General features: G+C 40.5%; 1 protein-coding gene across 3 annotated transcripts in view; it reads left to right on the top strand.

Moving 5' to 3' along the window:
- Positions 1–25,790, top strand: part of CSMD1 (CUB and Sushi multiple domains 1) — a 1,887,231-nt gene that overhangs the window by 1,607,585 nt on the left and 253,856 nt on the right. For all 3 annotated transcript variants that reach the window (XM_056565713.1, XM_056565712.1, XM_056565715.1), the window contains exons 37-39: positions 899–1,003; positions 14,504–14,622; positions 16,904–16,973. In XM_056565713.1, the coding sequence (XP_056421688.1) occupies positions 899–1,003; positions 14,504–14,622; positions 16,904–16,973 (294 nt within the window). The remainder of the gene's footprint in view (positions 1–898; positions 1,004–14,503; positions 14,623–16,903; positions 16,974–25,790) is intronic.

Genomic DNA, 25,790 nt, shown 5'->3' with positions numbered 1-25,790 from the left:
TCTCTGTGTGACTTTACCTTAAATTTGCCATGCACATAAAAAAAAACTGCTGGGTGAAAGTCTTCACCACCCCTAACCTTTACTCTAGCTTAAGACCCTATTACACTGGGCGATTATTGGGCAAACAGGCCAACATCATTCTTTGCAATAGGGCCAAAGATCAGCCTAAAATGATCAAACGCTCATTCTTGACTGATCAGATAATTTTATTTGATGGCTTTACTGCATATAATATTAGAAAGATGCAATAAAAAATATTTCTCACCCTTTAGTGTGCACAACAACTATTTGGACCTATTTGTTTTCATTGTTATTGACTACACTATTAAAACATAATTTCACTATTTCAATTATCACCTTTCTTTTCCTAACTTAACTGCAACCTCTTGATGGAGTGTAGGTTGCTCCATACATTCTCTATGGGAGCGCCAGAGTTTGGCTGGGTGCACATACGTCCGGCATTCAGCATAGGTGAACTCAGCCTAGGTCTTGACCCAACTGATGCCCTAACAATGTGCATCAGTTGTCATCATGTGTACAGCATCTGGCATCCATTGTTTCTGGATGTTCGGCGTTTCCAACCAATCGGCTTTTTCACAAATACAAATATATGATTACCCAGTATGCATAGTCCATAATCTTGTTCTCACTTATTAGTTTTGGTGTTCCAAGGAATGTGGTTGCCAATAGAGATTTCTCATGTAGCAAAGAGGAATGGAAAGAGTATCCTTCAATGCCTCCTCCTTCCTGCATAAAAAGTAGTTTTTCAATTTGATCATTGTATAGATTTTGTGATTTTATTATTTGCGATTCTATCATTTCTCCAATCTTATCTATTAGGTTACTTTATTTTGCTTGAATAAAAAGCATATTTATGTTGTTATTTTTCTCCTTTAAGGGACCACTGTGCCAGCTCTGCTGAACAGCACATCCAACCAGCTCTACCTGCATTTCCACACAGATATCAGTGTATCAGCTGCTGGATTTCATCTGGAATATAAAAGTAAGATATCTGAAAAATGTCATAAATAACTAACAGTACGGAAAGATTCAACAAAATGTAACATACCTCTGTACCGCAGAAAAACCAGATCATAGCTTTCTGGTTGCCAGCTTGGACCAGGTGTTGATGGTAGGTATTAGAGTAGGCCTATGCCGGGGCCAATGCTGAGACATTGCCCTGCATTGCAACATTCAGCATTGCTTCATAGGGACTGATGGAATCTGGAGAGGGGAAAAAGGCAGAATTTTGTGCCAATTGTAAGTACGATAAGCAGCCATGTGTAGTGCCAAAGGGGTCTTATGATTGTGCACTTAGCAAGTAGACTCACTTACCAAGTGTACCCACTGTGAAATATTAAGGTTATTTGCAGGCAAAGAAAGTCAAAGAGAGACGTGGAGATCCTGAGTGGGGCTGGGTGACATAGGCCTTGTAGAGTTGCCAAAGGATTAGCTGGTTGGCTAAAACCAGTGACTAGGAGACAAGAAGAACCATTGTGGTGCTACACAAAAAGCATCACTGGTGAGCTGATATAGAGAAAAACAGACAGTAGGAGTCATTGCTGGGTTAGTCATGACTGTACAGGCACTAGCGCAGAGTTGGAGTGACCAGGGGGCTATTGAAAGATTAGTAAACTGAAACCTCTTTGTGGCTTGTTGACCCAAGTCCAGTTGGTTGAGAGGACCTGGTAAGTAAAGAGGAACTGTAATATTTAAATTGTAATATTAGAATACAAGTTTGAACATTGGTGATTTATAAGGTTCAAGTGTTGTTTCAAGAATCAGTTCAAAACTGTATTGCTGTTCTTACTACTGGCTCTGTTAAGACCATGCCTCTTTCTAACAAGACTAAAACATCTAGTGGCATGAGACCTTTTTATGTGCAGAGTAATATGTAACATGCATGTTACACATTCACAGTAGTGTTGTTGAACATCCATGGAAAGTAGGGTGGCAGTCATAAGGACCCATGAAGAAACAGAGCAGCTAAGTTTCTGATACAACTTAGATAGGTAAGCCTTTTCAAAGATCCACCGCAACACAGCAGGCTGGGTGAAAGCTATCATTTTGGCACAACCTGACTCTTGTTGGACCTTAACTTATTGTGAAAAAAAAAGTAATTCAAGGGGTCATTTAGAAGAGGATCCCCTTTACAAGCATACATAGCCTACAAAACCACCTTATCGCGAAACCAGAATACAGTTATGCATGTGATCTTGAAGTTTTCAACCAGGTAGTTTAAACCATATATTTAACAATAATATTTCATATTTAGTTTAATTACTGATTGAAGTCAGACAAATATATTGGCTCATTTTTATTCACAGGCAAACTTGCGCCATACCATTTATATAATTAATTTCTCAAGGGTTTTATGATGATTTGTTCTTCTGACTTTTTATTTGCTGCTATTGTACATTTACAGCAGTGTAAGCTGCTTGTTCACTTTTTTTCCGTTTGAATTTATAGAAAAGGCAAAATCCATATTAAGTTCATGATATATGCAGACATTTTTCATTCGCACTATGTAATCTGTGCTAGTTCACTGTTTTCTTTTTCTTATGGGAACCCGTTTACAATAAATGAAACAAAAGATCTCTGAGTATTGTTACTGTACAGACATCTCATTTGTGTAACAGATATATTTTTCTCCTCAAAATGCATTAACCTTTCCAGAGTGAATAGGGGTCTGTGCAATAACAGTATGATTAATGGGATGACAAAGGTCAAATTAACAAACCATTGTTATGTTTCATTGCAAAGCTATTTTTAAGGCTTGTAAAATTGAATAAAATTCAGTCTTTGAACTGTTCTGTTGTAGTTCTTAGGAAAGTAATCTTAATGAGTAATCTGAAAATGTGAGCATCTGTACTGAATGGTATAAGCCTCAATTCTTTGTAAAAATTAAAATTATTTTTTTATATCGGAATTGAGACAAACTAAAAAATGTAAAGCATGAAAATGTATTGTTTTAACCCCTTAAGGACTCAGGGTTTTTCCGTTTTTGCACTTTCGTTTTTTCCTCCTTACCTTTTAAAAATCATAACCCTTTCAATTTTCCACCTAAAAATCCATATTATGGCTTATTCTTTGCGTCGCCAATTCTACTTTGCAGTGACATTAATCATTTTACCCAAAAATGCACGGCAAAACGGAAAAAAAATCATTGTGCGACAAAATTGAAAAAAAAACGCCATTTTGTAACTTTTGGGGGCTTCCGTTTCTACGTAGTGCATATTTTGGTAAAAATTACACCTTATCATTATTCTGTAGGTCCATACGGTTAAAATGATACCCTACTTATATAGGTTTGATTTTGTCGCACTTCTGGAAAAAATCATAACTACATGCAGGAAAATTTATACGTTTAAAAATGTCATCTTCTGACCCCTATAACTTTAGAATTTTTCCACATACAGGGCAGTATGAGGACTCATTTTTTGCGCCGTGATCTGAAGTTTTTATCTGTATGATTTTTGTTTTGATCAAACTTTTTGATCACTTTTTATTCATTTTTAATGGTATAAAAAGTGACCAAAATACGCTTCTTTGTACTTTGGAATTTTTTTGCGCGTACGCCATTGAACCGTGCGGTTTAATTAATGATATATTTTTATAGTTCGGACATTTACGCACGCGGCGATACCACATATGTTTATTTTATTTTTTTACACAGTTTTATTTTTTTTATGGGAAAAGGGGGGTGATTCAAACTTTTATTAGGGAAGGGGTTAAATGACCTTTATTAACACTTTTTTAAAAAAAAATTTTTTGCAGTGTTATAGGTCCCATATGGACCTATAACACTGCACACACTGATCTCTCATCCTGATCACAGGCGTGTATTAACACGCCTGTGATCAGCATTATCGGCGCTTGACTGCTCCTGCCTGGATCTCAGGCACGGAGCAGGCATTCGTCGATCGGACACCGAGGAGGCAGGTAAGGGCCCTCCCGGTGTCCGATCAGCTGTTTGGGACGCCGCAATTTCACCGCGGCGGTCCCGAACAGCCCGACTGAGCAGCCGGGATACTTTCAGTTTCACTTTAGAAGCGGCGGTCAGCTTTGACCGCCGCTTCTAAAGGGTTAATACCGCACATCGCCGCGATCGGTGATGTGTGGTATTAGCCGCGGGTCCCGGCCGTTGATGAGCGCCGGGACCGAAGCGATATGATGCAGGATCGCGGCGCGATCCCGCTTCATATCGCGGGAGCCGGCGCAGGACGTAAATATACGTCCTGCGTCGTTAAGGGGTTAAAGGGGTATTCCAGGCAAAAACTTTTTTTATATATATCAACTGGCTCCGGAAAGTTAAACAGATTTGTAAATTACTTCTATTAAAAAATCTTAATCCTTCCAATAGTTATTAGCTTCTGAAGTTTTCTAACTGCTCAATGATGATGTCACGTCACGGGAGCTGTGCATGATGGGAGAATATCCCTTGCATGATGGGAGAAAATCCCCATAGGAGCTGGACAGCTCCCGGGACGTGAGTCATCAGAAAGCAGTTAGACAGAAAACAGCAACTCAACTTCAGAAGCTAATAACTATTGGAAGGATTAAGATTTTTTAATAGAAGTAATATACAAATCTGTTTAACTTTCCGGAGCCAGTTGATATATAAAAAAAAGTTTTTGCCTGGAATACCCCTTTAAGGTTACCCTCCCAGTCATTAAACATATTTATATGCAGGATATCAATTAAGCAATCTCATTGAGTAGTCTAAAGTTGCTCCACTTTGTGTTTTTCATATATTTTTTTATGAATATCCATAAATGGCAAATAATTGGCTTTATTTCGTTTGAAATGGTAATTTACTTGCAAAGAGCAAGGGAAAATATGGCATAAAAGCTTACTTTTCATTTTCAAGGTCAGCTTAGCTTCTTCAATACACGTTTGAACGTTAATAAGAAGTAGCAAATACTCTAAATTCTGTTTTTATCTATATTAAGGGACTTCTGTTGCATATTAAAGGAACATCCATGTAGAAGATAACTTTTAAGAAAAGATCTATGAAGACAGGCTGTATGATGATGCTTGTGACCACCACCAACACCTTCCTCCCAATCAACATTTTTTTCATTACAGAGCAAAACAATTCTTTACTATAAACAATTGTTAACAAATCAATAATTGAGGCACAAAAAGGAAATTTTTAATATATTTGAATAATTACAGAAAATCGCTTTCTCCACATGTCATACTCTTCTTTCCATCTGCACACTCACTTTTTTTGCTAAGTTTTAAAAATTGACATGAAAATGTGCCACAGATTCTTGGCACATTTTTAAAAAATACCGCCCACTCATGCGCGTAGTACCTAGAATGACAACAAAAATTCCACCCATTGTTCTCTGGATGTCATTTTTGGATGCTCAGTTGAGAATCTTCAAAGCAAGTCTGAGACGGGCACAATGGGAGGAATGTATCATTATTGTCTGTGGTAGACATGTTTTACAGTCAATAATTATTGGCTGTGAAAGTGCTGACATTGGTCAAATTTATGAAATGCTGCACGGCATATGATAAATTTGTCTGAGCAACACACAGCTAGGAGAAATTACCTCAGCACAGTCAATTTCAAACTGAAAGGAAAAGTGACTGCATTAAGTGCTGTGTAGTTATAGTGCATTGCTGACCCTCAGCTGAACCCGGATAACTTTCTTATTTTTCCGTATATGGGGATGTATGAGGGCAAATTTTTTGCACCATGATCTTTAGTCTTTAACTGTATCATGTTTGCATATATGGGACTTTTTGGTCACTTTTTTTGTGCATTCTTTTTTGGAATGTGATGTCACCATGAATCTGCACTTTTGGCTATTTTTTACATTTACACCATGCACAGGACCAATTGCATTTTATTTAAACAGTACAGACATTTCTGTTCGCAGCGATACCAAATACATTTATGTTTATTTATTTAATTGTTTCACTTTTTTTATTTGTAAAATGAGAAAAGAGGGTAACTTTTGGGTAAAGAGGCTTATTCCCATTTAATAAAACTCAGGGCATGCTGGGAGTTGTAGTTGTGTACCATATAGAGAGACACATGTTATCGAATTAAGACCCAACCTATGACTCTTCAGCTGTTGCAAAACTACAACTCCCAGCATTTCTCCACTGGCAGGGCATACTGGGAGTTGTAGTTTTGTACCATATAGAGAGACACATGTTAGTGCACTGTGTCTTCTAAGCGTTAAACCAAAACACTTGATAAATTCTCTCCATAGTTTTTGTGCAGTGCAGTACGTGAAGGTTCTTTTTTTATTAGCAATAATGAAGAAGTCCAGCAAACTCACGTGTCCTAAGACCACATACGGAAGAGACCGACAGAGGGTTCCAGGAGAACTGCTAGGTTTTGTGCAAATGCACTTCTTCCAGCAAATGCACTTCTTTGAGGCCGGAAGAAGTGCATTTGCACAAAACCTACCGGTTTGTAGCCTTTGAGTCTTCCTCCTGGCACCCTCCGTCGGTCTCTACAGTATGTGGTCTTAGGACACGGTGAGTTTCCTGGACTTCCTCATCATTGTTTATTTGAAGACTGTTTCTTTTCTAAACATCACTGTGCTACCATTATATTTTACATTGACTGTGGCATATTGGACTCCCCATGTTCATTACGGTAGCGCATTAAGGTATGTTGTTGTCAAATGCCTCCACATTTTCCTTTTCTTGCTTATTCCTTCTCTTTATTTATTAGTCTTAGTGGTTGAAGCCACAGTTGATCAAAGCTGCCTTTGTTCTGACATAGTTCATAATTCACAAGGTTGAAAAAGAAAACAGAGTCCATCAAGTTCAACCTATATCCCTATTGTGTCTCTACTGTGTTGATCCAGAGGAAGGAAACAAAATACAAAAAACCATTATGAGGTTGGTGCTAATTGCTTATACCAAGGGGGGGGGGGGGGGGGGGGTATCCTTCCGGACTCCAAATATGGCAATCAGATCAAATACCTGGATCAACGTTTTGTCCCTATAGATTAGATCGAGTATCCATAACCTGTAATGGTATCATTCTCCAGAAATGCAACCAGGCCCCTTTTGAACTCTTTTATTAAGTTCACCATGACCACCTCCTCCAGAAGAGAGTTCCACAGTCTCTTTGCTCTTACAGTAAAGAACCCCTGTCTGAGCTGGTGTAGAAACCTTCTTTCCACTAGACGTAGAGGATGCCCCATTGTGATAGATCTAGTCCTGGTTAAAAATAAGTAATAGGAGAGATCTACTGCCCCCAGATATATTTATACATAGTTATTAGGCCTCCCCTAAAAGCCATTTTTTTCTAAACTAAATTACATTAATTCTGATAATCTTTCTGGGTACTGTAGTCCACTATTAACCCCTTCCCGTAAATGGACATGTATATACGTCCATTTTCCCTGTGACGGGCGGTGTTCGGCGGTTGGGGCCGTCGATCGCATGTCGCCAGTCACCCACTGCAGCTGTGCTCTGATCCTGACAGTTAACCCCTTCAGTACTGCGATCAATGTGACCGCAGCACTGATCACTGGTGACAGAGGGAGGGAACTCCCTCTGTTCTCCAATGAGACCCTGTGATGCTATCGCGGGGTATTATTGGTAGCCATGGCAACCAGAGACCTCTGAACGGCCCCTGGTTACCTGACTATGGAAGCTGATCAGGCTATGCCAGAGGCAAAGCCTGATCTGCTACTGTGTGTGTATCAGTGAAACACTGACAGCTGTCAGTGTTACACTGATAGGGATAATACACTGCAAAAATAGGAGCTCTATCAATAAATATAAGAAGTATTTTGATTCTTCTGCAGGTAGAATGAAGTCTCACAATATCCTAAAGTTATGTCCTCAATAAAGAGGTACATAATTACTTATTCTATTGGTATAATTCTATACACATTATATAAATTAGTCTTAATTAAATGGAATACCAGTTTTGTATCTCCTACCAAGTCTATGTAAGAACCTTATTTCTGCTCTTAGGAAAGCTGGATGGTCCCTCCTCACATCGTCATGGATAGCCATTGGTACAGTACCGTGTGATCCATCCGACTTTCTGGCATCTCACATGGCTTTCACGGCTTCCATCTTGTGGAACTCTTTCAAAGGCAGACTTCTTTGTCTTTGTCTGAGTCTTTTCTCTAGCTCTAGGTGTGTCCCTAGGTCTCTTCTTGGTGTATTACCCTAGTCCCCTTAACATCTGGTTTAACAGACTTTTTAATTAGTTAGACACACCCTCCTAAATTGGAATTCGCCAATGAAGGTATACTGGGTGTGTACATATTGTAATGACTATGACATCACTATAATACCCATAATGCATTACTGGTTCATGTAATGACAACTACCCATATGCAAGGGGGTGCTATTGCATAAGCAATCAACATCATTACCATTAACCCCTTAACGACTACGGGCGTAAATGAACGTCCTGGTTTGGCAGGACTTCGCGCACCAAGACGTACATTTACGTCCTGTGTATGACCGCGAGAACGGTGCTCGCGTCATGCAAGGCAGGTTTCGACTGCTAACAGCAGCCAGGGACCCGATTGCGCGGATGTCCGCCATTAACCCCTCAGATGCCGTCATCAATACAGATCACGGCATCTGCGGCAGTGCGGTACTTTGGATGGATTATCAGATCGCCCGCAGTGCTGCCGCGGCGATCCAATCATCCAGCATGTGGCTGGAGGTCCCCTCACCTGGCTCCAGCCGTCTCCCGGGTTCTTCTGCTCTGGTCTGAGATCGAGCAGACCAGAGCAGAATATCACCGATAATACTGATCAGTGCTATGTCCTATGCATAGCACTGAACAGTGTTAGCAATCAAATGATTGCTATAGATAGTCCCCTATGGGGACATAAAAAGTGAAAAAAAAATTGACAACTGTAAAAATAAAAAGTAAAAAAAAGTGAAAAATCCCCTTCCCCAATAAAAATTAAAATTGTCAGTTTTTCCCATTTTACCCCCAAAAAGCGTAATTTTTTTAATAAACATATTTGGTATTGCTGCATGCATAAATGTCTGAACTATGAAAATATAATGTTAATGATCCAGTACGGTGAATGGCGTAAACATAAAAAAAAGTCCAAAAATGCTGCTTTTTTTGTCACATTTTATAAAAAAAAATGTATAAATAATTATCTAAAAGTTTTATAAATGCAAATGTGGTAGCGATAAAAAGTACAGATGATGTCACAAAAAATGAACCCTCATACTGCCCTATATAGGGAAAAATGAAAAAAGTTATAGGTGGTCAAAATAGATTACTGATTTTCTACAAAAAGTTTTAGATTTTTTTTAAGCGGTACAAAAATATAAAAGTATCTAGCCATGGGTATCATTTTTATTGTATTGACCCACAGAATAAAGAACACAAATCATTTTTACCATAAAGTCTATAGTGTGAAAACAACACCCTCCAAAATGTGCAAACTTGTGGTTTTCATAAAAATTTCCTCCCCCAAAATTTTTGGGGGGGTTCGCCATACATTTTATGGTAAAATTAGAGGTTTCATTACAAGGTACATTTGGTCACGCAAAAAACAAGCCCTTATATGGGTCTGTAGATGGAAATATAAAAGAGTTATGGATTTTAGAAGACGAGGAGGAAAAAACTAAAAAGCAAAAATAAAATTGTCCTGGTCCTTAAGGTTAAAATGGGCTTGGTCCTTAAGGGGTTAAAGGGGTACTCTGGTGGAAAACTTATTATTATTATTTTTTTTTTTTTATGAACTGGTGCCAGAAAGTTTAACAGATTTGTTAATTTCTTCTGTTAAAAAATCTTAATCCTTTCAGTACTTTTTAGCAGCTGTATGCTACAGAGGAAATTATTTACTTTTTGAATTTCTTTTTTGTGTTGTCCACAGTGCTCTCTGCTGACACCTTCTCTGGGCAGTTCCTGATACAGGCATCAGGTTTCAACAGAGAGCACTGTGGACAACACAAAAAAGTTATTCAAAAAATAAAGATTTTCCTCTGTAGCACACAGCTACTAAAAAGTACTGAAAGGATTAAGATTTTTTAACAGAAGTAATTTACAAATCTGTTTAACTTTCTGGCACCAATTCATAAAAAAAAAAAAGAAGTTTTCCACTGGAGTACACCTTTAAGGGTTAACTGTCCAAAGCTGATTTCAAACCCACATTCCATACATTATGTATGGAGCCCTAAATTAGAAGTATGGGGATTACTTCTGACATTTCACATGGTTCCCCATAGACATGAAAGCACCAGTTGACATTTTCCAAAACTATCAAACTTATTGGAAAGAGATATAGATCTAACTACAATAGATGTCTCTTTAACACCGATGTGTGAATGTTTCTCTGTCAAGTCAAATGGGTAATTAATTGTAAGTCAGAATAACATTGCACAAACCCCAACACAGCTTAGGACAGAGACTCATTATTAAGGTCTATACTTGAGACTTTATCACCTTCCCACCATGCCTTAGGAATGCGAACACTGAACAATACTCCTAATGAGAATCATATATAGGAAACATGTTCTACTGATTACCTTATATACTGTATATGTAAAGAACTAATTCGTTCGGATAAGACATAATTATAAGTTTTACAGTTTCTACATGTCAACCCCCCTTCTCTCCATTCACCCCCCCCCCCCCTTTATCTTGGGTGAATTGTAGTAGTGTTGTCTAGAGAGTGTAACTAGCCCTCTCAGGTGAACAATTCTGACATCACAGACTCTAGACCACCACAGACCATGATGTTTAGCTATAGTTAATATTGTAATTGTTGTTTTTGTTTTATTTTATTTTAAAACTTGACTGATACTTAATCTAAAACCATAGCAAATATGCTCTAGACCATAATCATCATTGTACAGGCATAAAAGATTTTTCAAGTAAAAGTGAAAACCCAATTGTTTTATACACTGTATCTCATGTAAGTGTCTTAGAGACTAATTAGTTTACAGGCCTCTCTTACAAGCCGAACAAAGCCTTTGATTTATGTCACTTATTGGATTTCTGTCTTAGATTATCACTGTACATTTATTCGCCAAATGACACCGTTTCTGTTAGCGGTTTTAACTTCAGTTCTGTCTTTTTGGCATTCTCTTCATTAAGATAATAGAACATGCCATGTTTATGGAGCTAATTTTAGTGTCATTAGCAAAATCTTTGTCTGCTTTATTAAGGCTTGTTGTCGTGCTTATCGATTTCATGGTTCTCTTGTACTTATTCTCAAACAATAAAAATCCATGTACATTGCTGCTCTAAGCTAATCATATTTACTAAACAACACAATATTCAGGCTATATTGTTGTCAAAATATCAGTACACAATGTAACTTTTCAAAAGTATTAGTGCTGAAACTAAGTTTTGTAGTACAGATGAGGGAATCTCCTGAAATGTAACAGGGATTCCCTGAATATTGGTTCCATTGATTTCCTCAGAATGTGAAGGCCAATTCAGATTGTAAGGAAGGTAGGGGAGGTAAGGGGTGATGCACAACATTGCCACTTACCTCCTTTTGGACAGGCAATAAGAAGTGATGCATACAGCATCAATGCTTACTATACTTTTGTCTTTGACCATCTTTACCATGTTCCCATGAATAGTATGTTCTGGGCAGTGAGGCATACTGTCTTCCTAACTGCTCAGTGAACACATGCTGGACTGGGGATGCCAGAGATGCCAGTCCAGCAAGTGTAATATGTGAAAATGGCAATGCTTAGACTTACCACTTACACTCTTACAGGAGCAATGTAAAAAGCTGTATTTGATAGCAGTCCCTGCTAATCTGCACAGATTGAGTAATGTGCTATGTTTCAGTGCTATAAAGATTATATATTGGGCAGCAAGGTATACAATGTATGCACAGCACTCTGCACCCAGCTCAGTAAATGTAGTGTGCAACAATCCATACAGTATCCCTTCAGACGGTAGTCACTTACTGGGTTAGGCATTCTGAACAAAGCAGGAAGCATGCAAAGACACTGTCTCATATCACGTCTTGCACAAAGATTCTATGCTTCTCAGTAGCATACATTATGAATATATAGTACAAGCCCACCAGCCATGTCACCTCCACCTGTGTGTAGCGAGTCCCTTATGTTCCTAACATAAAATGGCATGGAGCTGAGTGGTGACCACCACTGCTGCAACGCCAGAGCCCATAGGGGGAATGACCCAGTGGCAGAGCAGCCCCAATGCTGCCCAACCGAGGGCCAGTCTCTGGTCCATGCCACCCCACAGACACGGTGCCACAGCAGCAACAGCCACTACACAACACCACACCAGTGTAAGCAGATACAAAGCTCACTCATAATACTGTGTATAATGCTTCTATTATCTTTGTGTGCTGCTTGGTCCTGTTTTCATGCACAGGACCCAGGAAAGGATTTGAAATTAGAAGTCTTAGTCTTTCCTTTATGCCCCTTTAAATCCTACACATATGATGTGTTCCTGGTTTTGTATCCACTAACTGCAATTAAAAACCTAAACAAATGCACACACCCTAATAGTAATCTAGTAATACAATTCCTGCTATCAATAAAGCATTAACCCTGTAAGAAACCTAATAAATTACTTTAAAAGTATTTAGGGTTCATTGGGGGATATTTATCAAAGCTGTCCCGCATCAATATAGACCAAACTGCAGAGGGTTAGGCTGGTCTATTGTGTGCCTAATTTATCAAAAGGCGCACGGCTCTTGATAAATTCTGTGCAAAGACTTTGAGATCTATGCTTTAGACTGTATTTAAATCTACTCCAACATGGTCTGACATTTCGGCGCACTTTCAGCCGATGCGACTTGTCGCTGAAAAGTCGCTTTTGATAAATTCAGCACCGATGCATTTTCCAATGCATTTCCGTCTAAAATAGACTAGCATGCATCATGTTCTAAATATCCTCTAGAGCAAAAGTCGCAGAAAAGTCGCACATATTTAGACTGCGACTTTCTGTGCGACAAATTTAGACAGGAAAAACCAGTCTAAATCCTTTGATAAATATCCACCATTGTGTCTGTTAACAAAGGAAGCTATGAGGGTAATGGGAGCAGGAGGATTTCTTTTTAATTATTGGAGCCACCTTCCAAATTTCTTTAGATCCCACTTTATTATGCTATTATTCCAGTAGAAAATCTATCACAAAATGAACACTGCTCCATATAATGTGTTTCAAGGTTTAGAATACAAATGAAAGAATGACCCAGAACAACAATTTGCTATGAGAGAGCAGATTTTCCTCCAGATTGCTTCTAACTTGTATGTTTGCCTTTTGTTTGGTGTTTAAAGATAACATTACACAACAATGATAGTCTGCTGATAGCATTGTGCCTGGTACACATTGAAAAAAAATGTAATTTCAAGTACAGTTCAAATCTCAGACTAAACTGTTTGTAGTCTGCAGCATTGACTTTTTGCTTACACTATATTTACTGCATATGTCATACATTAAATTTATTTTTATATTTATTTTAAGGATGTTAGGAATAATCTAGCAATTGATGATGAACAAAGATATACAAGGCTAATTACTCTATAATAGCTAATAGGCTTAAACTCTATAATTGCACTCCAAACATAGAGACTGATTAATATAGCCTGGAGGGCACTGACCGCTGAGCCCTGGACTGATCAGAACTTTTGACATGTATCTAGGACCTGATAAAAGTTTTTTTTTCTTCTTAAAGGGTCACTCTCATTAAAAAAAAATGTTTTGCTATTGCACTCCTTATGGTAAATGAAAAATATTTCTAATATACTTTATTTTAAAAAAATGAAGTTTTCTATGTTTTATTTGTGCTTAAAAAAGCTCAAGAGCACATTTTCCCTCAACTCATACACAGACTTTGGACCAAAGTCCAAACACAGGAAGTGCCGCCTGGAGTGCTGAGGGGGGGGTCCAACCAACAGCATATGGCAGTTATGTGTGAGAGGAGCTATGATTGGATGAGGCTGGACACCCCCCCCCCTCAGCACTCCAGGCGGCACTTCCTGTGTTTGGACTTTGGTCCAAAGTCTGTGTATGAGTTGGGGGGAAATGTGCTCTTGAGCTTTTTTAAGCGCAAATAAAACATAGAAAACTTAATTTTTTTTAAACGAAGTATATTAGAAATATTTTTCAATTAGCATAAGGAGTGCAATAGCAAAAATTAGTTTTAATGAGAGTGACCCTTTAAGTAACAGTACTAATTTAAATCAAATAAAAAATTATTATTGGACATCAAAAATGTCCATATTCAAATCTGAAAATTATTCTAAACTCTTCAGTGACGAAGATTTAGCAAAGCAAATTCTAGGGAAAAATTGAGTAGTTGCCTGTAAAAAACAATTACATTCTATTATTTTTTAAATGGTCCCCAGGAAATAACTGATGAAATTTAATTGGTTGCTATGGCCAACTAGCCCTTTTTCCCTTTTCCATTCATTCAGTGGTATAATGATAACTTTATTATTGGTAGTGAGACAATGGAAAGTACTCATGTTTTCTTTTATATGTCATACCACAAATTGCGTTTTTTTTATATATTTTTTCTATGTATCCCATTAGCTGTTGGACTTACTGCTTGCCCAGAACCATTGATTCCAACCAATGGCATTAAAAATGGTGACAGATATATGGTAAATGATGTGGTATCATTTCAATGTGAACCTGGGTATACATTGCAGGTAAGTTGGGATTGTTTTTAAGTATTTTTATACTTATATAATAAAAAATATTTAGCTCATTGCCAAATTTATATGACATGTATTGTGCTAAATTGTGCTATTACACATGCAATCACATATTCTTTAGATGCATTGGGGGATATTTAAAGAGTTTTTTGCTGTGTTTTGTTAGTGCAAGCCAATACCCCAGTAAGGATAATTTGGGGCATTGAAGGTAGGGAAAACATGTGGAGCCTTATATATTTGTTGCCTGGCATGGTTAAAAGAAGACTTCATGATGGTCTGAGCAAGACAGGTTAGAAAAGAGAACAACTCTAAGAAGATGCCTCCTGTGTGTCAGTAGATGTTACTGCATTGTAATCACTTATACGGTCTGCAGAACCTGTGTGGATCAGGGACCAGCACTATATGGGCTTTGTATGGGGCATATTGGTCTATGTTCACTGGTTTTTATATAGTCACTGTGTGATAATAATATGGTTGCAACATTTCGACCTTGCAATCAGGTCTTTATCAAGCATGATTGATAAAGACCTGATTGCAAGGTTAAAACATTGCATCCTTGTATATTGATGGCCCAACAAACTTCATGTTTCTTCAGACACGATCTTCCGGAGTGCCATCTTCCATTTCACTTTTTGTTTTGGGTTATAGGCTTGGTCAGGCTCTGAGAACTGACACCCACTGACTTACAAGTCATCTCCACAGGGCGCAATCTACACCTCGCTTTGTATCAGAAAATAATTGTTCAAGACTTAAAGGGGTATTCCAGGCAAAACCTTTTTTTATATATATATCAACTGGCTCCGGAAAGTTAAACAGATTTGTAAATTACTTCTATTAAAAAATCTTAATCCTTCCAATAGTTATTAGCGTCTGAAGTTTTCTGTCTAACTGCTCAATGCTGATGTCACGTCCCGGGAGCTGTGCATGATGGGAGAATATCCCCATAGGAACTGCACAGCTCCCGGGACGTGAGTCATCAGAGAGCAGTGAGACAGAAAACAACAACTCAACTTCAGAAGCTAATAACTATTGGAAGGATTAAGATTTTTTAATAGAAGTAATTTACAAATCTGTTTAACTTTCCGGAGCCAGTTGATATATATATATATATAAAAAAAAGTTTTGGCCTGGAATACCCCTTTAATATGTGATTATATGGGATATTCTGATGTTCTAAAATAATAGTTTTATTTCTGGGGCTGGTGAAAAAAAAAAATAACATAGTTGCCTACCCCTTGCTGAAGCCAGTGATTGGCTGAGTTGGCAAATCCTATTCTGACCTCTTATCTCTAAAGCCAAAGAAAAAAACAAGCATTAAAGGGGTACTCCCGTGGAAAACTTTTTTTTTTAAATCAAATCCTGCCAGAAAGTTAAACAGATTTGTAAATGACTTTTATTTAAAAATCTTAATCCTTCCTTTTTTTTAAATCAACTGGTGCCAGAAAGTTAAACAGATTTGTAAATTACTTCTATTAAAAAATCTTAAACCTTCAAGTACTTATTAGCTGCTGAATACTACAGAGGAACTGGTTTTCTTTTTGGAACACAGAGCCCTCTGCTGAGATCATGACCACAGTGCTCTCTGCTGACATCTCTGTCCATTTTAGGAACTGTCCAGAGTAGCATATGTTTGCTATGTGGATTTTCTCCTACTCTGGACAGTTCTTAAAATGGACAGAGGTGTCAGCAGAGAGCACTGTGGTCATGATTTCAGCAGAGAGCTCTGTGTTCCAAAAAGAAAACCATTTCCTCTGTAGTATTCAGCAGCTAATAAGTACTTGAAGGATTAAGATTTTTTAATAGAAGTAATTTACAAATCTGTTTAACTTTCTGGCACCAGTTGATTAAAAAAAAAAATCCACGGGAGTACCCCTTTAAGGGACTGGAAAGAGCCAAACTCAAACTAGAGTGGGACCTGCAAAGCAGCAATTGTAGGTAAGTATCATCTTTTTTCCATCAACTCCAGCTATATTATATTGTTGTTTTTTTTTAAGAACACCTGAATACCAGAGTACATACTTAGAAAAAGCATAACTAACAAGTTCATGTCATTAAAGAAGTGATACATTGTTTGAACACTTCAGAATAACAGTTTGGATGCATTTTAATAAGAGAATATGATTTTTACTGCCACGAGAGTACAGGTTTTGGCACAGAACAAATGGAAATAGAGAACTCTCATCTGACACTGCACTAGACTTTAGTTTTTTTTGCCATTCTGCTTTTTGATGTAACCCTTTTATGTCTCTGACCTCTTCTCTCTTCACATCAACAGGGACATTCACATATTTCATGTATGCCTGGAACAGTACGACGGTGGAATTATCCTTCCCCTCTTTGTATTGGTAAGAATCTGTACAGTATATTTCTCATCATTTTAAAGTACCCTTCTAAAATAGAAATGGTAATTTGTCCAAAAATACTGCAATATCTAGACAGGCCATTTTTGATACCTTTTGTGTAATCTGAATTTAGTTATGGGTCAACCTATTTAATTCTCATGCTTGCAAGTACAACCTGACTGTCTTAACCTTTATTAATATACTCAATGTGTTATTTATGTACTTTTTATGCACTTTATCTGGCCCCTATAACCTTTTTTATCATTCCATATACATGGATGTTTAAGGCTCATATGGGGCTAATTTTGGCACTATTACCTGTAGTTTTTCTCAGTGCCATTTTTTGTTTGATGGGTCTTTTTGATCCCTTTTCATTCATTTTTTATATGATGTCACCAAAAATCTAAATATTTGGCGGTTGGTATTTTCTTTTTTATTTACACCATTTACTATGTGAGATCATTAACCTCCTAACTTCTTCAGGATGCCGGGCATACGCATACACCCTGCATCCCGAGTCCTTAAGGATGTGGGGCGTATGCATACGCCCGTGGGAATTCGGGTCCCCGCCGCTAGCCGGTTGGGGACCGGACCGGGATGCCTGCTGAAATCATTGAAAGTGAAAGTAAAGTGATCTTTACTGTGGCAGCCACTAGGTAGGCCAAACTGCAACTCCCAGCATGCCCAGACAGCCAAGGGCTGTCTGGGCATGCTGGGAGTTGTAGTTTTGCAACATCGGGAGGGTCACAGTTTGCAAACCACCGTTACAGTTGTGCCCAAACAGTAGCCCTCCAGATGTTGCCAAACTACAACTCTCAGCATGCCTAGACTGGCCAGGCATGCTGGGAGTTGTAGTTCTGTAACATCTGTCCCTTCAGATTTTGCAATTTTCAAGTAACGCCAAAAATTTATCACCAAAATAAAGTAGAATATGTCACGAAAAAACAGTATCAGAATCAGAATATTCAGTAAAAGCGTTTTCGAGTTATTAATTCGTAAAGAGACGGTGGTCCAAATTGCGAAAAAGGGCTCAGTCCTTAAGGTGAAAAAGGGCTGGGTCCTTAAGGGGTTAAGGACCCAGGGCGTACCTGTACATCCTGAGTCCGCTCCCGTTCTATAACGCGGGGCCACGGTCGAGACCAGTGGCTAATACCGCGCAGCATTGATCGTGGGACCGTGCGCTATGAACCCTTTAGATGCAGCGTTCAAAGTTGAAACTAAACCAATGCCGGTTAGCTCAGGGGGCTGTTGGGGACCGCCGCTGTGAAATTGCAGTGTCCTGAACAGCTGTAGGACACGAGGAGGGTCCCCTTACCTGCCTTTTGGTGTCCAATTGCCGAATGACTGCTTAGTGGATGAGATCCAGGCATGAGCAGTCAAGCAGCAGAATCATTGATCAATGGTTTCCTATGAGAAACCATTGATCAATGTAAAAGATTAGTGTGTGCAGTGTTATAGCCACTATGGGAGCTAAAACATTGCAAAAAAAAAGTAAAAAAATAAATAAAAAAAGGTAATAAAGATCAATTAAATTAAATAAAAATAAACATATGTGGTATCGCCATATGCGGAAATGTACAAATTATAAAAATATATCATTATTAAACCAAACGGTCAATGGCGTACACGTGCAAAAAAATTCCAAAGTCCAAAATAGCGTATTGTTGGTCACTTTTTATTTAATGAAAAAATGAATAAAAAGCCATCAATAAGTCCGATCAATACAAAATAGGTACCACTAAAAAAAATTCAGATCACGGCACAAAAAAATGAACCCTCATACTGCCCCATATGCAGAAAAATAAAAAAAGTTATAGGGGTCAGAAGATAACAATTTTAAACATATAAATTTTCCTGCAAGTAGTTATGATTTTTTTCAGAAGTACGACAAAATCATACTGTGTAGAAACGGAAGCCCCCAAAAGCTACAAATGGTGTTTTTTCTTCAATTTTGTTGCACAATGATTTTTTTTGCCGTTTCGCCATAGATTTTTGGGTAAAATGACTGATGTCATTACAAAATAAGCCATGATATGGATTTTTAGGTGCAAAATTGAAAGAATTATGATTTTTTAAAGGTAAGGAGGAAAAAACGAAAGTGCAAAAATGGAAAAACCACGGGTCCTTAAGGGGTTAACATTATATTTTACTAATTTGGACAATTATACAAGCGGCAAAACTAAATATGTTTATTATGTTTATGGTTTTTTTTTGGGGGGAGGGGATAAAATTTTATTTTTTATAAGGGGAGGGACCTATAATTTGAAAACATTGTTTTATTTTACCATTTTTAAGTCCCCAGAGGGTACTTTTATATGCAATCATTAGATTGCTTTCATTGTACAATGCTCTGCCTATTGCATAGTATCTTACAGTGAGATCAGTGCTTCATCTATACAGCTTAGCTAACTCATTTTACAACCTACAAAATTTTAAGTATCAGTTGCAAAACAGAAAAAAAGGATTTCATGAACTTGGCATCCAAGGGTTGTGGAATTACTTAATGTTGTGGCACAACAATAAGTTAACATTGTTTTAACCTTTTGCCGCATAGTGTAGGATACCTTATATAGATGTTAATGTGATTTTATTAAAAAGCATCGAAAAATAATTAGTATTATACTCGAAATAAGAAAAATTGTTCCTTCCAACTTCGCCTTTAATGTCAAAGATGATTAATTATTCCTAAGCAAAAGCCCTGGCTAGCTGATGCTATAATAAAATGTCCTAATGCACAACACAAAATAATTGAAAATACTCAGCATATTGTAAAGATTTCTTATTGCTAAGTTTTCTTTACATCTGTATAATGTTAGAAGTAAAGGATAGCTGGAAATATATTGTCACATTAACCCCTTCCTGCAGAATGACTTATATAAATGTCAGGTTATGCAGCTAGTTCACGCATCCTGACATTTATATTAGTCATTCAGTTAACCCAGCAATGCGCGGCATCGCACAGGTTAACAGGCAGAAGTCCCGCTGTTACTGGCAGGAGAGAAGTTCTGCAACATACGCCAGGACCATCTGAGAGTGGTCCTGGTTAGTGATCACTGTGATTGGTCCCTGTGGACCAATCACAGTGTCTCAGTTGACTGGGAGGGGTCAAAGTTCAGATCCCTGCTCTGCCCATCCCTAGAAGTCCGGGAAGAGCGGGGGAAGATGACCCTGTGGGGGGCCAATGTGGCGAGGGGGGGGGACATACCTGAGGACAGGCGCAGGCAACAGGGACTGGCGGCAGGCAAGTGGAGGTGGCAGCGGCGGTGGCGGCATCAGAGGCAGCTGTGAAGATCGCTGTAAAGTGATCTTCACTGCTGCTTCTAGGAGTTTTAAAACTACAACTCCCAGCTTGCCCAGACAGCCTTTGACTGTCTTGGCATGCTGGGAGTTATAGTTTTGCAACAACTGGAGGGCCACATTTTGGAGACCATTTTGCAGTTGTCTCCAATCTGTGCTCTTTCAGATGTTGCAAAACTACAACTCCCAACATGCCTGGACAGTATGGGCATGCTTGGAGTTGAAGTTGGAGGGCTACAGTTTGGACACCACAAAACGGAGCCTCCAGCTGTTGCAAAACAACTACTCCCAGCATTGCCCCCCCCCCCCCCCCCACATGAAAATGTACAGGGTACATTCACACGGGTGGAGGTTTACAGCGAGTTTCTCACTGCAAGTTTGAGATGCAGCAAATTCTCCGGCTGTGAACCCCCGCCCGTATTAATGTACCCTAAAAACACTACACTACACTATACAGAACAATGGGTAAAACACTACATATAAACATACCCCTACACAGTCCCCCCCCTCCCCAATAAAAAAAACATCTGGTATGACACTGTTTCCAAACGGAGCCTCCAGCTGTTGCAAAACAACAACTCCCAGTATTGCCGGACAGCCATTGACTGTCCAGGCATGCTGGGAGTTTTCTAACTCTGTTTGGGAATCACTAGCTTAGAATACCCCTATGTCCACCCCTATGCAAATCCCTAATACCTAATTTAGGCCTCAATTTCGCATGGTGCTCTCTCCCTTTGGAGCCCTGTCATATTTCAAGGCAACAGTTTAGGGCCACAAATGGGGTATTTCCGTACTTGGGAGAAATTGCCTAACAAATGTTGGGGGGCTTTTTCTCTTTTTACCCCTTATGAAAAGGTAAGGTTGGGGACTACTACAGCATGTTATTGTAAAAAACATAAATTTTTACACTAACTTGCTGGTGTTGCCCCATACTTTTAATTTTTACAAGAGGTAAAAGGAAAAAAAGACCCACAAAATGGGTAACGCAATTTCTCCTGAGTATGGAAATACCCCATATGTGGATGTAAAATGCTTTCCGGGAGCACAACAAGGCTCAGGAGTGAGAGCGCCATGTGCATTTGAGGTGATTTGCACAGGGGTGGCTGATCGTTACAGCGGTTCTGACATAAACACAAAAAAAAAACATAGTGAGCCTTAACTACCCACAGGTGTTTGAAGAATTTTGGTTAAAGTTGGACATGAGAATGAAAATTTTTTTTTTGTTGTTGTTATCCTAAATTTTTCATTTTCACAAGGGGTAATAGGAAAAAAGCCCCCCATAATTTGTAACACCGTTTCTTAGGAATAAGGAAAGACCCCATATTTGGATGTAAAGTGCTCTGCTGGCGCACTACAGTGTTCGGAAGAGAAGTAGCGCCATAGGGCTTTTGGAGAGAGAATTTGGCTGGAATCGAAGGCCATGTGCATTTGCAAAGCCCCCATGCTACCAGAACAGTGGACCCCCCCCCCACATGTGACCCCATTTTGGAAACTACATCCCTCACAGCATGTAATAAGGGGTTCAGTTAGCATTTACACCCCACTGGTGTCTGACAGATTTTTGGAACAGTGGTCCATGAAAATGAAAAATACATTTTTTTATTTGCACAGCCCACTGTTCCAAAAGTCTGTCAAACGCCAGTGGGGTGTAAATGCTCACTGCACCCCTTATTACATTCTGTGAGGGGTGTAGTTACCAAAATGGGGTCACATGTGGGGATCCACTGTTCTGGTAGCATGGGGGCTTTGTAAATGCACATGGCCCTCGACTTCCATTCCAAAAAAATTATCTCTGCAAAAGCTCAATGGCGCTCCTTCTCTTCTGAGCATTGTAGTTCCCAGAGAGCACTTTACATCCACACATAGGGTTTTTCCATACTCAAAAGAAATGGGGTTACAAATTTTGGGGTGCATTTTCTCCTATAACTTCTTGTAAAAATGGTAAATTTGGGGGAAAAAACTGAATTTTAGTGATTTTTTTAATTTTATTTACACATCCGACTTTACACATCTGTCAAATACCTGTGGGGTGTTAAGACTCCCTGTGCCCCTTGCCAAGTGCCTTGAGGGGTGTAGTTTCCAAAACAGTATGCCATGTGGGATTTTTTCTGTTATGGCACCACAGCGGCTTCCTAAATGTGATATGCCCCCCAAAAGCAAAATTTGCTTTCAAAGAGCCAAATGTGACTCTTCTGAGCATTGTAGTGCACCAGCAGAGCACTTGACATCCACATATGGGTTATTTTCATACTCAAAAGAAATGGGGTTACAAATATTGTGAGGCATTTTCTCCTATTACCTCTTATAAAAATGGTAAATTTGGGGGAAAAAATGCATTTTAGTGAAAGAAAAAAAAAATAATTTACACATCCGAAAAGTCATCAAACACCTGTGGGGTGTTAAGGCTCACTGTACCCCTTGTTATGTGCCTTGAGGGGTTTAGTTTCCAAAATAGTATACCGTGTGGAACCATAGAGGCTTCCTAAATGCGACATGCCCCCTAAAAACCATTTCAGCAAAATTCCCTCTCCAAAATCCCATTGTCGCTCTTATTTGGTTTTCTTTAGTAACACAAACATAGAAGTGATTTCTACAAAGATGTGTAAACAACTTGAAACACATCAATAAAGGGTCACATAGTCTGGTAGTGTGACCAGTAACCGAGGCATAGAGTTACAATATATGCCAATACTGAGGAATCACACTGGTTCTAGCAAAACCCCAAAACTGATGTGACGGGGGGGGGGGGGGGGAGTAAGACTGGAGAGAGGGCGGGGGGGGGGGGCAAAGAGAGGTGGGGACAGGTCGGAGAGGCAAAGATAGAGAAGTGGAGGGTGCATGGGGGGGGGGGTAAGATAGGAAGCAAGTTTAGGGTCAAGAATCCAGAAGAGAAAAGAGATAAGAAAATAGAAAGAGAAGAAGGGAAGTACATGTAATAAGAACCTGGAACAAGGAAGGAGTCCTCACATTTGTCGCTCACACAGGAGGGTCAGCCTCCGCAGGACCAGGAGAGACTGGGGGTGATGGCGGCTGGGAGATTTTGGCAGTATAATAAGGAGAGTTGCACCAAGGCGACCAAGTTCTCAGGAATGTATCATGAGATCTGTTTGCCCAGCTAATCAATTCTTCAAAACAGCAAATCTAATTGATTTTGTTTCTCCACTCCTCTATGGAGGGGGAGCAGGGTTGTTTCCAGTAGAGAGGTATTAGTGCTTTTGCCGCAAGAAGATGTGTGGCCAGGTCTCTTTTAGAGGCTGAATAGTCTTTAGTGGGCAGGTTTAAGGCTAGCAATTGTATGGAAAGCGTGATATTGGTCGAGATGACCTCTTGCACGACCTCCTCAACTCTCTCCCAGAATGCGGAGATTAGAGGGCATGACCACCAAATATGGGTATAGGAGCCCGGGTGAGCCTCACACCTCCAGCATAAATTTGTGGGGGATAGTTTGTACGCGAAGAGCCACTCAGGTGTCTTATACCATCTGGAGGTTAATTTGTAGGCATTCTCTTGGAGCCGAACACATCTAGAAAAACCATGACTGTTACGTAATACCATTGCGGACTCCGACTCGAATAGGGAGACATCCAGCTCTCTCTCCCAGGCCAGGAGGAAAGACAGTTTAAGAAGCTCTTGAGGTTCCTTTATAAGGGGGTACAGGGCAGAAACTTTTAGCCTACGTGTGGTGGGTTTGGTGAGGAAAGATTCAAGAGGGGTGAGTGTCTGTCGGAAGGTATTTCCAGTACGAGCTCTCTCACAGCATGCCGCACATGGGCCTGATGAAGGAACAATCCAGACTGGGAGCATAAAACCTGAACTACCCTAGAGGTGTCAACAAGGCCCCGTGTGCCGAGTAAGGAAGACAGGTGTGTGTGTCGGAGGTTATTCCACAGTGGGCGAAAAATGGGGGTGTCAAGGCCGGCTAGGGAGGGCAATAAGGATGCAGGCATGACAGGAGAGGGGCAGGGTGCAAGCGCAGGAGAGTGGGACGCCCATATTTCGAATATGCCCCGAAGCATTGGTGAGAGGTCTGCACGTCGGGAAGGGCGGCGTGGGGGAAGCCATAACTCCCTAATCAAGGGGCCAGGGTGTGACAATGTAAACAACTCCCAGAGAACAGGCGGAGGGGCAGGGTCTACGAGCTCCGCCCATCTCTGAAGCTGGATGGCCGTGTAGTAGGTGTCACGATTCGGCTACAGGTAGTGGATCCTCTTTGTCAGCGAGCGATTGGCGTGGACCGTGCTGGTGGACCGGTTCTAAGAGGCTACTGGTTTTCACCAGAGCCCGCCGCAAAGCGGGATGGTCTTGCTGCGGCAGTAGCAACCAGGTCGTATCCACTAGCAACGGCTCAACCTCGCTGACTGCTGAGAAGGCGTGGGACAGAAGGACTAGGCAGAGGCAAGGTCAGACGTAGCAGAAGGTCGGGGCAGGCGGCAAGGTTCGTAGTCAAGATGGATAGCAGGAGTTCAGGTAACACAGGCTATGGACAACACTAAACGCTTTCACTGGCACAAGGCAACAAGATCCGGCAAGGGAGTGCAGGGGAAGTGATGTGATATAGCCAGGGAGCAGGTGGAAGCCAATTAAGCTAATTGGGCCAGGCACCAATCATTGGTGCACTGGCCCTTTAAGTCTCAGAGAGCTGGCGTGCGCGCGCCCTAGAGAGCGGAGCCGCGCGCGCCAGCACATGACAGCAGGGGACCGGGACGGGTAAGTGACTTGGGATGCGATTCGCGAGCGGGCGCATCCCGCTGTGCGAATCGCATCCCCGACGGCCATGTCAGTGCAGCGCTCCTGGTCAGCGGGACCGACCGGGGCGCTGCAGGGAGAGAGACGCCGTGAGCGCTCCGGGGAGGAGCAGGGACCCGGAGCACTCGGCGTAACAGTACCCCCCCCCTTAGGTCTCCCCCTTTTTTTGTCCGACAACTGCTTTACCTGGGACGAGGACACCGGGAAAGAATGGAGGGTTTCCTCAACGGCAGGCAGTACAGCAGGAGTGGAAATGGGGAGGGAGGGCAGAGGGTGAAGGTTGGCACGGGGCAGGGTGACACCAGGACGGGGGCCATGAGGAGGCACTGAGGCTTGCCTGACGGGACTGGGAGGGGGGGAGAGGCATTTCTTATGGCAAGCAGAGTCCCAGTTCTTGATCTCCCCGGTGGTCCAGTCAAGGGTGGGAGAATGAAGCTGGAGCCATGGCAGACCGAGGAGGACCTCAGAGGTGCAGTTGGGAAGGACGAAAAATTCAATCCTTTCATGGTGGGGTCCAATGCACATTAAGAGGGGTTTTGTGCGGTAACGCACGGTGCAATCCAATCTAACTCCGTTGACCGCGGAAATGTAGAGCGGCTTGACGAGACGGGTCACCGGGATGCAGAACTTATTCACCAAAGACTCCAAAATGAAATTCCCAGAGGCACCAGAGTCCAAGCAGGCCACGGCTGAGAGGGAGGAATTGGCTGAAGGAGAAATCCGCACGGGCACCGTGAGACGTGGAGAAGCAGACTTTGAACCAAGAGACGCCACACC

The sequence above is a fragment of the Hyla sarda genome, chromosome 3, assembly GCF_029499605.1.
Source record: "Hyla sarda isolate aHylSar1 chromosome 3, aHylSar1.hap1, whole genome shotgun sequence".
Taxonomy (NCBI): Eukaryota; Metazoa; Chordata; class Amphibia; order Anura; family Hylidae; genus Hyla; species Hyla sarda.
The sequence above is the reverse complement of the archived record's forward strand: the minus strand, read 5'-3'. Positions and strand labels throughout refer to the sequence as shown.